At 31.7% G+C, this 13524-nt stretch overlaps 1 protein-coding gene across 1 annotated transcript in view; it reads left to right on the top strand.

The window, feature by feature from the left end:
- The window catches only part of LOC127708407 (uncharacterized), a 199676-nt gene that overhangs the window by 52981 nt on the left and 133171 nt on the right, over positions 1 to 13524 (top strand). Inside the window, exons 41-52 of the mRNA XM_052213279.1 lie at positions 571 to 702; positions 2595 to 2786; positions 3172 to 3324; positions 3987 to 4172; positions 4450 to 4596; positions 6979 to 7164; positions 7710 to 7841; positions 8308 to 8493; positions 9376 to 9498; positions 10097 to 10279; positions 11248 to 11379; positions 11748 to 11933. Of these exons, the coding sequence (XP_052069239.1) occupies positions 571 to 702; positions 2595 to 2786; positions 3172 to 3324; positions 3987 to 4172; positions 4450 to 4596; positions 6979 to 7164; positions 7710 to 7841; positions 8308 to 8493; positions 9376 to 9498; positions 10097 to 10279; positions 11248 to 11379; positions 11748 to 11933 (1938 nt within the window). The remainder of the gene's footprint in view (positions 1 to 570; positions 703 to 2594; positions 2787 to 3171; positions 3325 to 3986; positions 4173 to 4449; positions 4597 to 6978; positions 7165 to 7709; positions 7842 to 8307; positions 8494 to 9375; positions 9499 to 10096; positions 10280 to 11247; positions 11380 to 11747; positions 11934 to 13524) is intronic.

Here is a 13524-nt window from a genome sequence, read left to right as displayed (position 1 = left end):
TATATTGATGATTTTTACTTTAGCCATTCTGGAGGTGTGGTCCTTGATTGATTGGAAATTGGGACTTCCATTCCATGCAACAATTTTGAGTATACTTGATCAAATTCTTTTCCAATTTCCACATGTTGTTCTCATGACAAAATAAAGGTCAAAATTGGTTTAAATGATTTTTTCTTTTGCCATTTAGGAGTTATGGCCCTTATTGCTTTCACAATTTAACAGCCTGTTGTATTTGTTTAGTATCTGCTTGCTTATAGGCTGTTAATGGCCAAAGATCCAAAACAAAACATGATTTATATTTTCAATGAATTTTTAGGGCCAGATACGCCCCGAAATGTACCTTCTTCTTCGCATTCACTAATTTTACTGAGTTCCTGTACAGTTAATTGATTTTGATCTTCAATTATCAAAAAAAAAAGAAAGATATAAGATTATTTTATTGAATTAACCTGGACTGCTAATTGAAAATTAGCATTATAAAAATGAATGAAGACTAGTTAAACTGTAACAATGTAAACAGTTTTCACTTTGATAATTTTTAAAGCCAAATTTCTGTTTAAATTTTTACAGGCTCCTCACAAGACGATAAGATACAGAGCATTTGCTAATACAAAGACAAATCAGTACTTTGGAATTAATGCAGAAACTGGAGATATTTATGTAAAGAGGTCACTACAGTTAGACACCCAAGAGAATTTCCAGGTAATGCTGTTTACTAGAACCTTGTAATTACGGATGTTGGCTACTTTGTTTCAAAATAACAAGCTTTTTAAAAGACTGTTATAAAGTGAAAGTATATAAATAACAGAACTAAAAATTCAAAAAAGAAAGAAAAGTTTTGTGTTCTTGTTTTTGAGGTATATGCTATTGAAAATTTGGCGTGAAAGTATTGTCTCTGGATTTTTGTCGAGCCTTCGACTTTTGTCGAAAAAGCGAGACATAGCGATCCTACATTCCGTCGGCGTCGTCGTCGTCGTCGTCGTCGTCGGCGGCGTCCACAAATATTCACTCTGTGGTTAAAGTTTTTGAAATTTTAATAACTTTCTTAATCTATCCTGGATTACTACCAAACTTGGACAGAAGCTTGTTTATGATCATAAGATTATATTCAAAAGTAAATTTTGTAAAAAAAAAATTCTATTTTTTCCGTATTTTACTTATAAATGGACTTAGTTTTTCTGCCAGGAAACATTACATTCACTCTGTGGTTAAAGTTTTTGAAATTTTAATAACTTTCTTAAACTATCCTGGATTTCTACCAAACTTGGAAAGAAGCTTGTTTATGATCATAAGATAGTATCCAGAGGTAAATTTTGTAAAAAAAAAATTCCATTTTTTCCGTATTTTACTTATAAATGGACTTAGTTTTTCTGCCAGGAAACATTACATTCACTCTGTGGTTAAAGTTTTTGAAATTTAAATAACTTTCTTAAACTATCCTGGATTTCTACCAAACTTGGAAAGAAGCTTGTTTATGATCATAAGATAGTATCCAGAGGTGAACTTTGTAAAAAAAAAATCCATTTTTTCCGTATTTTACTTATAAATGGACTTAGTTTTTCTGCCAGTTAACATTACATTCACTCTGTGGTTCAAGTTTTTAAAATTTTAACAACTTTCTTAAACTATCCTGGATTTGTACCACACTTGGACAGAAGCTTGTTTATGATCAAAAGCTAGTATCTAGAAGGAAATTTTGATAAAATTTTGTTCCATTTTTTCCGTATTTTACTTATAAATGGACTTAATTTTTCTTCCAGTTAACTTTACATACAGTCTGCAGTTAAAGTTTTAAAAACATTTATTAGATTCAAAAACCATCCTGGATTTTTACCAAACTTGGACAGAAGCTACTTACAATCAAAAGATAGTATAGAGAGGAATATTTTTATTAATTTTTTTCCTCATTTTTGTTGAGCCTGCGATTAACAGCAAAAGTAGGCGAGACACTGGGTTCCGTGGAACCCTTACGAATTTTTCATACATTTAGCATTGTTCAAAAACTATGAAAAAATAACAAGGATTTTATAAGATTTTCAAAAATAGCTTTTTAAACTATATGAATTATGAAAAAAAAAGTAGGGGTTAGCGTGTAAAATTTTAAATGGCACAACATTGATGAAACCACAGAATTTAGAATATCTGACAAAAAGTCAAAATCATAGCAAACATCCTTAAGGACTTTATGGTTTATGTTACTGTTCCATATTTACCAATAGCAATAACTCTAGCCTGTCATGACTATAAGAAACTTATTTTGTAAAACATGCAGCCCGCTTTGAAAATTTTCATTCTATTTCAATGAGCTTAAATTATTCAAAACTTTTTAAAATTTTGTTTACATAAGAATTACTTTTAGATTTTTGTGTTGTCTTAAAAATAGCTGTTCTCAGAGATAAAGAAATCATAAAAGGAAATATCAGTTCAATGAGCTTTAACATTGCAAACCTTCAGAAGTTTTGATGACTTAAACTAGTTACCTTAGAATTTTTGTATTCTCTTGTAAAAGTTATTCTCAGAGATTAAGAAATCATAGAAACAACGAATTAGAAAATAAAACACAACAATTAACTTTGTATATTTTTGATTTTCAGATGTTTGTACAGGCATATGATGAGGGAACACCGAGTAAAGTTTCGTCCCAGAATGCAACTATTAATATTATTGTATTACGTAATAAATTTGCACCAACACCTACACAAGGAGAGTTTGAGGTTCTTGTTCCAGAGACTAAGGCTATTTTAGAAAGTGTTCAGATAGTTACATTTAATGATGCAGACACAGATGTGAGCATGAAAAAAAACCAGATTAATTAGAGGGTTATTCCATTAAGATGTAGGGGGATTGGTACTTCTCAACATTAAAATTTAAATAGGAGTTGGTGGGACTTCTTAAACTTCAAATGTACATACAACATATGTGATTGACAACCTATGTACAATAAAACTTCTTTTCCTATCCTCCCAAATTCATTAAGATGAGATTTCTTGGACTTCCATAGCAAGTAACTATTTCTTCTGTAGTCAAACTTTTCATTTAGCATTGAAAAAATAATTAGAGTTTTTAAATAGAAATACAAATTTTTGTGAACTTACCCTGAATTCATAAAATATAATTTAAATGTAAATTGCATAATACTGTGAATTTGAAACTTTGTTTTCCTTTTGATAGCAACCATATGGAACATTGACTTTGTCAGTCATTGGAGATGGTAATGTAGAGACATACTTTGACTTTCGTCAGATTCTGGATTCTAGCGGAAACGATGCCGGTCAAATCAGAGTAAAGACTAATTTAACAACAGCTCCTTTAGACACATACACCGTAAGTATAAGATTTTCACAGTTTTTAACAATATTTAAACTACACGTTTTTCTTTTTGAAAAAAAAATAGCGTTTTATTTATCATTTTACTGGTTCATTGTGAAGTACAACTATCACTAACAATAACATCTTTGATTCTTTAATCGAGGCAGACACGCTTCACACTAAAAATGTTACAACCATGAAATCTAGTTTTTTCAAGTCTTTTATTTATTTTTCTATGCATTGTATTTTACACATTGTCATGAATATCATGTGCAGTCATAGCTATTGTGAGGGGCCTCGGTTGCCAAGTGGTCTAAGTAGTTACTACTGTTATCACTAGCCAGTCAACACTGAAGTTGTGAGTTCGAACCCTGCTCGTGCGGGTGCACTCGACTCCAATCTTAATTGACTAGGATTGTCAGTTTTCTTATCAAAGGTCGGTGGTTTTCTCCAGGCACTCTGGCTTCCTCCATCAAATAAAAACTGGCCACCATGAAATAGCCCAAAAGCGGTGTTTAAAAGTGGTGTTAAAACACCAAAAATCAAATCAAATCATAGCTGTTGTATTTTATATGGAAACAAAATATGATATTGGAGTGCTTCACGATTGTTGTCAGCCAATCAAAATGATGGATTCTAATGAAACATACGTGTAATGTTATTATTTGTTATTGCAGATGAGAATACAAGCCAAAGATGGAGGTACGCCAGCAATGTCTGGTACAGCTGTTGTTGTCATCAAAATAAATAGAAATTTGAAACGACCTGTCTTTGCTCCAACATTTTACTCCAAAACAATAAGCGAATTAACCGACCTTGGTGAAGTTATCGTCACATTAAATGCCACTGATGGAGATTTGAGAGTAAGTTTGATATTTTAGAAATGTTAACAAGATAAAAAATAAAAACAGTGCTTTTGTATGGGTAGGAACAGAATTAAATATTGTTGTACTGATGAAAATTTGAAGCCAGGAATGTTTGCTGCATTTTCAGCAGTTTTATGCTATTTTTATGAAAGTAAGTCATGAAGGAAATGTAACTTTGAATTAAAAAAATGTATAGAAAGCAATTATTATGCAATTGAATAAATAAAAGGAGCAAAAACTGAGAATGTTCAAAGTATATATTTGTTTATTTCAGTCACCTAACAACATTGTAAGATATCTAATGAGTAGTGGTGCTCCTAGCCAGGAGGCCAGTAATTACTTCTTGGTAGATTATACCACTGGTGAAGTAAGATTACGTCAGTCACTCATGAATGACCCTAGTAAGACGGCATCTTATGCTGTGAGTATAAACATTTCCTTTATCGAAGAAAGAAAATCAGTAGAAATTAATGTTGAATCAACCAAACTGTTAAATTTCAGATAAGAATGATTTAAAAAAAAAAGTTGAATGATTAAGACAAGAGATTTAGTTATGTGTCGCTGGACATCTAGCTGTTGCAACACATAGGGAGCAAGAAGCTTTTGTAATTTTTGTGTCACCAGACGACAAAGTTGTAGCAACACTCTGCCATCTCAAATTCTCCTACAAAACCGTAAGGTTGAGCACCTGCTACAGTAGACTCCACCTAATCGGATATCGGCTAAACGAATATATCGGCTATTGTAATATTATTTCAAAACACCAAACCCTTCCCTGTATGTTTAATGTTAATTTTATCATGTAATCGAATTTCGGATATAAGAATATATCGGCAAATCGGATAAGAATATTCAGGTCATTTTGTTCAAAACCATACACAATCGGATATTTTCAATGTATTTCTGACAGGAAATGGACCCGGAAGTTACGAATTTACAATCTTGCAGACAAGAAGATTTTGTTTTTACTAAATAAAAGGAACTATTTCTTAATAAATTGTTGTCTTTAATCATTGTCTTCCTTTGTCATGTGAATAAGATGCCCTTTTACTTCAAATGGTTTGAATTTATTTATAAAATATGCAAGACTCAGTTGACAAGTTGACGTTGCTGTTTGGAGAATTTTGATTAAACTCTAAATGTTCACAGAATCAGAAATATAATCTAAACTGAATGTACCTCCTTCTGAATAATTTATTGCAATATAAATATAAATCCCTTTTGACAAGAGAAATCTGACTTTTGTCAGATATATTTTTTTCACATGTACAAAATTAACCACATGTCATGGACGCCATTTTGGATGTTTACAAATTGGCAAAGAAGCCTCTAGAACTATGACCTAAATATAAAGTCTTCAGAAAACGTAGTCTTCAGAAAACGTAAACTTTATGCAATAATATTTTATCAATCATGATTATTTTCATAAATTTAAATTTGATTATTTTAAGAAATAAAATTATAACAAATACGATTTTAGTTTGGAGATTCTACACAGACATGCTTAGATCTATTCATAGCCAAATTAGTTTACCTGTGTGATAATGTAAATAATGGATATTAATTTGCTTACAAACCAAATAAAGACAAACTATGCATGGTAGATAATAATTCACATAAATATTTCAGGACATTTGATTTATTCTAATAAATAAAGGATTTAAAAACTGCAAACAAATTTAATCATTACATAATCAGCTGATAATTTTTTACACAAATATCGTGGTGATGTAACTGATAAAAATCACTCTATCAATCCTCCAGCCCTTTCACATATTTAGCAATTGTCAGGGTTAGTAACATCTCAGGATTATATCTACTCATTATTGCAGAATATTCAATGAATATACATTCATTGTCTAATTGAATATATCGGGTAATCGGATATTTTTAGCTGACATTTTGGGTATCTGATTTGCCGGAGTCTACTGTATTTTAATTTTTATGCCCCACCTACGATATGTTTTCTGGTCTGTGCGTCTGTTCGTTCGTCCATCAGTCCGTCTGTCCCCTTTCAGGTTCAAGTTTTTGGTCAAGGTAGTTTTTGATGAAGTTGAAGTCCAACAACTTGAAATTTAGTACACATGTTCCCTATGATATGATCTTTCTAATTTTAATGCCAAGTTAGAGTTTTGACCCCAATTTCACGGTCCACTGAACATAGAAAATGATAGTGCAAGTGCGGCATCCGTGTACTATGGTCACATTCTTGTTGAGTTTTGATTTTTTTTGGAGTTTCCATACCAAAACATGACTGTGACATTTTTGCTGGAATTATTTGAAGACGATATATGACACATATCTTACTTGGGAGCCTCAAAGACTTTAAGTGTTTGCAACATAAAAAGCTGATCGTGAAGCATACGCCCAGCACAATGTCATTTTCATAACAGTAGGTAGTGAAAGTTTTGAAATTTCTTGCCAAAGCTTGGAATAATTTACAAATTGAAACCCCTATTTGTTGGAAATCAGAGACCTTCTACTATGGATTAAATTTTTTCGTCCATTTTTAGAATTGTAGAAAGATGATTTTTTATCAATGTTTGCGGATAATTGATTTGATCTTTTTTTCAAAGTCTGCATACAGGCTTGTAGTAGAGTTGTACTTTGTTGAATATTTAAATTCATAGATTACCCATATTCACAAAAATCCATGAAAAGTTGGGTCCCCCAAAAGTAATAATGAATCTGCAGTATTGTGACAACTCATTCCTATGTAAGATAATAAAAGTGAAAAAGGCGAGACTGTTACTTTCAGTCAACTGCAACAATAAATTGCAATTTATTTATCTGCTTTTTTCAGTTTGATGCAGAAGCAACCGATTTAGGAGCGACTCCACTAGAAGGAAGTAACACGGCTCAGGTATCAATTACAGTAAACAGAAATCGTAATCGTCCAATCATATCAAACTTGGATAATACCATTGAGATATTCCACAATAGTACTGGAGATGTATATGATGTGGCAGCGTCAGATGCAGACACTGTTGTAAGTAGATAGAATTATTCAATTCAATTCAATTCAATTCAATTCAATATTTTGTTGGAAAGAGCACAATTATTCAACAGTGAAAAATTATGTACTGAATTCCTTTCCTTTTTCTGATTTTATTAAGACTGGTATTCTGTGTAAGCCTACATTTATTCCAGTGTATTTTTGCAGAATTCTAATTATCACTAGGATACTCAATCAGTAAATTGTGTAATAGAGACCTTTACTTACTCTGGTAATGTTTACTTAGCTTTACCTGATACCTCATTTTAACAATATTTTCAAATTATCGACTTTTAACTCCAGAGTATGTAATTTTTCAGCAGGTTACTTAGTCTGTGGTCTTTTGAAAGAGTTGTCTTGTTGGCAATCCTGCCACATCTTCTTATTTTTATATTGAAAATGACAAGCTTATTTTTATATTGAAAATGACAAGGTGAACTTTACAACAAGGATTTTTAATGTGTAAGTCTTAATACAGTTCCATCTGTCTAATTGAAATAAATGTTTGATTTCTAAGTTTCTGACAATTTGTTTTTCAGGCTCCTTTCAACACAATTGAATATGATATCACTGGAGATGACGGTGCCGAATTAACTTTCAACATAGACTCATCTACAGGTGTTATCTCCCTTGCTACATCAATTTTCCCACTGACAACGACAAGTTATAAGGTAAGATTTTTCTATCAGAGTTGATAAATGTATATTTACTAAAACCTTTATTTCATCAATTAAAATTTAATTTAACATAACTGGGAAAAGTTAAATTTAACTGTTCTTTCCCCCTTTGACCAGAATTCAGAAATTGAAGAAAAAAAAATTATAACAAACCAGCACACTCCAAAGTGACTGCAGGAAATTTCCTATATTTCTACAAATGAAATGTCCAGGAATATTACATATGCATATGAATTATTCATAACAGAGTTTTGCCCAGTTTAATTTTTTCAGAGATGATATAATGTTGTCAGAACAAGTACTTTTAGCATGTGATGTCAAATATAATTTCTAGTGATGAAAAAATGAATTTGTGGAAACAATTTATTTCCCGAAATTGTAGACAAATTTTAAATGCTTGCAATAAAGAAGTTAAACAAAAAACTTTTATTTTGCATTTGAGATATTAATATATTTCTAGATCAGAGTAAGAGCTAGAGATGGTGGTGTCCCTCGTTTGGAGGATGTTGGAGTGTTAACAGTAAATGTGAAGAGAAACTTCAATGTTCCTGTATTTAATCTTAATTCTTATACCGCTACTGTTAGAGAAGATCGTGACATTGGATTTTCTATCATTCAAGTTCTTGCAGGAGATGTAGACTCTGATGTAAGTCAGTCTAAAGTAACATAATTCATTTGGGTTGGATTTTCAAATATTTTGGCCTCGAGCATCACTGAAGAGATATTAATTGTAGAAATGCACATCTGGTGCAGTAAAATTGGAACCGTTTATGTTATTATGTTCCTTCATTAAGCTCAAGAATGTCAGTCTTTAATGGTCTAAAGAGAAATATTGACCGATGTTCAGTTCTTTCTAAGTTTCTTCATGTTTTTGTTTAATTTGGAGGAAACGTTCAAATATGCCCAAATTCTTTGTTCATCAGTAGTGTCATCATTGGAGATGGTAGGTTCAAATCCTGAAGGATAATTAAAAACTGTTACATCAGTATTTGCCTCTTCTCAGTCAGATCACAAGAATTAGGAGTAAGAGTAAAGATAAGAAGGACTGGATGGTGAATTTTTAGAATAAAATTCCATTTTTAGTAACATTTTGATAAAAGAGATGTGGGATATCAAGAGGTTGGATTTCAATAGATGTGGGATATCAAGAGATGTGGGATATCAAGCAATGTGGGATATGCAGAGGTTGGATTTCAAGATGTGTGATATCAAGCCAACAGCGCAAATAAAGACATCTTCATTTGCGATATCTTCTGTGCTGATAGATGAAAAATCTAAATTTGAATGTAAAATCTAATAAATCATGATAAATATTTAGCTTATTAACTTTTTATTTTCCTGAATTGTTTGAACTATTGCGCAATGTTATTTTTAAACCATTCATCTTCAGACGAAATTTGAAATTTTTCCACAAAACTATTGCAACTTAAGTTTTTAGTTATAACCAAGAGTGATGTGTTTGATTTTGTATTCTATATTGTTTTTTAGATGACTAGCATATTTGATGTGAAATTATGTTGTATTTCAGTCACCATACAACTTTGTAAACTACAAAATTGATGGAGGTGATGCCAGATTTTTAATTGATCCTTCAACTGGATGGATAACTGTTAGAAGAACACTGACAGGAGAAACACAGTCTACATTTACAGTATGTTTATAAAAGTTCTGTTTTGTTGCCTTTTTATTTCTTTTGGGGAGGGGGAGGTGGGGGGATTGTAGGTGATTGAACTCCAACTCCTAGAGTATGTTATAGGTTTTATGTAGGATGAAAATTGTGTATATGTAACACCAACTTGTTAAATTAATCTTTATAGATTTAGTAAAGATTTTAGGCATTTCGTAATCGATTAAATTCCCATTGGTTATAGTAAAATAAAGTTTAGGGGTTGGATACATCCCTTTTAAATCACAATAAAAAAAGTACAATAACAGAGACATCAGAATATTTTGCTAGAAAACAGAAAGTTTAGAACGAATTTTCCAAACCACAATTACTGTAAATTCAGAATCATTGTGATGTTTTTTTAATGTGAAAAATGAAACAGTTTTAGATTCGCAATAATAATTTCAGTAGGTTTTCCTTATAAAATGTTTGCGATCACATTAATTAGGTTTCACCTTTTTTAACAGTGGTGAAGGCTTTGCAATAATAAATGCATGTCATATTTAACTGGCTAACATCTTTTCTGAAATTAGGCCCCCAGTTACAAATGAACAATCACTAATCTTATGATTTTTTTTTTCAGTTTAATATTTATGCAGAAGATGGTGGCACACCAGCAGGCAGAAGTCAGAACATACCTGTGACCATTACAGTTCAGCGTAATTTGCAGACGCCAGTGTTTAATAACCTACCAAACAGTCTCAGGATTCAGCCAACACAGCTGGGTACTTTCTTCACTGCAAGTGCAACTGATGGAGATACAGTGGTATGTATTAATTAGGCCATGTGATGTATAGCCCATATGGAACGGGGACCCAATTATTTGCCCCATTGAAACGCATTGAAAATCATAGTAAATAAATGGGGTGCTATTCAATTAATAATTTTGATAGCCACCTTGGGACTTCTGGTTCATGTTAGGCATTTGTTTTGGAGTTTCTAAGTACAATCTCAGTGCCTCATGTCCTGCATTCCGTTGCAAAATTTTGTTTTGATTGACAACAGGGTCAGTCCGTCTACTTCCGGGGAAGAATAAAGGCTAGAATTTAGGCAATTTACTCTATGTACTGACGCCAGATTACAGTTAAATCAATCAAAATTTTTACAGAAATTCAAACTAGTAAGCCTACCCCTTCAAATAAATCTACATTCAGTTACAGAACTTGTGTAATAATAAAACTACACCATTTTAAAAAAAAATTATAAATTTTTTATAAGAACTACATTCGTGGGTACTGGACTGGTTGCCGTAACTGGGATCCTATTCCATATACTATACAATTGCAGTATTTTAATTATGCTGGACTCACATGATTTGGTGTCTATAATGAGCTTTGTTTGAGTCCTGCTAATAGTATATTTTTTTTAACTCTGATACTAGCAATTTTTGTTAAATTAAATGATCTTTATACATATGTTATAGATGTAAAATTCCAAAATTATTTTGTTATTTCACATGAAAGCTTTTGATATTTATTATAGTATTATCAGAACTTTAAAGGATTAATAGGTATTTCTATTCACTAGGTAAAACAGAAAATTCATTTAAAAAAATAGAACTACTGTAAATTCAGAAATTATTACGAGGTTTTCATTAATACTATTAATGCGACTGGATGCGTATCGCAATAATAAGAAGTCGCATTATGATAATCTTACAAGGCAAGTTCTATGATAATTATAATGACATCCAAATTAATATTGGTATTATTACATGTAATTTGCTATTGACAGAGTCCATTTGGTGATGTGAGTTATAGCATCATAGGTGATGAGTCATCTACCACACTGTTTACTATCAACCAAAATGGCGGAGGTATAGCCGTCATCGGCAATCTGCAAGCTGATCAAGGAGAATACTATCAGGTAATGTATATTAGAATTTTTGATTCATTTGATCATATGTGAACATGTTTTGAATATATATTGATGTGTAATTAGGTATTACAATTTCTATAACAATGTTCTGTATTGGCTCAGGGTAATTGAAATAGTAATATTTGTAAATTTCATAACATTGGAACAAAAAGAGTTTTTTTTTAATTTTAAGTATGTTTGTTCTATGTTATAAATCCTTTTATGATTGGATCAGGACTAAAATTTCATTTTTTAAAGTTTTTTATTAAAGTGAATTCAGGCTACATTCAATCTAAATCTTAAAATAAGGAACAAGTTAACTTTAAACAATGCAAAAAATTGTGAAAAATAAATACAATTCTATATAAACCTTATAGGTACGAGTGGTAGCTCAAGATGGAGGAAGCCCACCTAAATCTGCAACTGGTATCCTGTTGGTGAATGTGACTCGTAACCTTAATGCACCATCCTTCACACAAACCAGTTATAGTGCAGATATCCTGGAAACTCAAACACCTGGTGTAGAAATAGCTGATGTCAATGCTAATGATGGTGATTCTCTAGTAAGTAGAAATAGCTGATGTCAATGCTAATGATAGTGATTCTCTAGTAAGTAGATAATGATGGTGATTCTTTAGTAAGTAGATAATGATGGTGATTCTCTAGTAAGTAGAAATAGCTGATGTTGATGCTAATGATGGTGATTCTCTAGTAAGTAGATAATGATGGTGATTCTCTAGTAAGTAGAAATAGCTGATGTTGATGCTAATGATGGTGATTCTCTAGTAAGTAGAAATAGCTGATGTTGATGCTAATGATGGTGATTCTCTAGTAAGTAGAAATAGCTAATGTTAATGCTAATGATGGTGATTCTCTAGTAAGTAGATAATGATGGTGATTCTCTAGTAAGTAGAAATAGCTGATGTTAATGCTAATGATGGTGATTCTCTAGTAAGTAGATAATGATGGTGATTCTCTAGTAAGTAGATAATGATGGTGATTCTGTAGTAAGTAGAAATAGCTGATGTTGATGCTAATGATGGTGATTCTCTAGTAAGTAGAAATAGCTGATGTTAATGCTAATGATGGTGATTCTCTAGTAAGTAGAAATAGCTGATGTCAATGCTAATGATGGTGATTCTCTAGTAAGTAGAAATAGCTGATGTTAATGCTAATGATGGTGATTCTCTAGTAAGTAGAAATAGCTGATGTTAATGCTAATGATGGTGATTCTCTAGTAAGTAGAAATAGCTGATGTTAATGCTAATGATGGTGATTCTCTAGTAAGTAGATAATGATGGTGATTCTCTAGTAAGTAGAAATAGCTGATGTTAATGCTAATGATGGTGATTCGCTAGTAAGTAGAAATAGCTGATGTTAATGCTAATGATGGTGATTCTCTAGTAAGTAGAAATAGCTGATGTTAATGCTAATGATGGTGATTCTCTAGTAAGTAGATAATGATGGTGATTCTCTAGTAAGTAGAAATAGCTGATGTTAATGCTAATGATGGTGATTCTCTAGTAAGTAGAAATAGCTGATGTCAATGCTAATGATGGTGATTCTCTAGTAAGTAGAAATAGCTGATGTTGATGCTAATGATGGTGATTCTCTAGTAAGTAGATAATGATGGTGATTCTCTAGTAAGTAGAAATAGCTGATGTTAATGCTAATGATGGTGATTCTCTAGTAAGTAGAAATAGCTGATGTTAATGCTAATGATGGTGATTCTCTAGTAAGTAGAAATAGCTGATGTTAATGCTAATGATGGTGATTCTCTAGTAAGTAGAAATAGCTGATGTTAATGCTAATGATGGTGATTCTCTAGTAAGTAGATAATGATGGTGATCCTCTAGTAAGTAGAAATAGCTGATGTTGATGCTAATGATGGTGATTCTCTAGTAAGTAGAAATAGCTAATGTTAATGCTAATGATGGTGATTCTCTAGTAAGTAGATAATGATGGTGATTCTCTAGTAAGTAGAAATAGCTGATGTTGATGCTAATGATGGTGATTCTCTAGTAAGTAGATAATGATGGTGATTCTCTAGTAAGTAGAAATAGCTGATGTTAATGCTAATGATGGTGATTCTCTAGTAAGTAGAAATAGCTGATGTTAATGCTAATCATGGTGATTCTCTAGTAAGTAGAAATA

This window comes from Mytilus californianus, unplaced genomic scaffold (genome assembly GCF_021869535.1).
Source record: "Mytilus californianus isolate M0D057914Y unplaced genomic scaffold, xbMytCali1.0.p SCAF_7, whole genome shotgun sequence".
NCBI lineage: Eukaryota > Metazoa > Mollusca > Bivalvia > Mytilida > Mytilidae > Mytilus > Mytilus californianus.
Note: the sequence above shows the minus strand (reverse complement) of the source record. Positions and strands in the feature narration are given on the sequence as shown.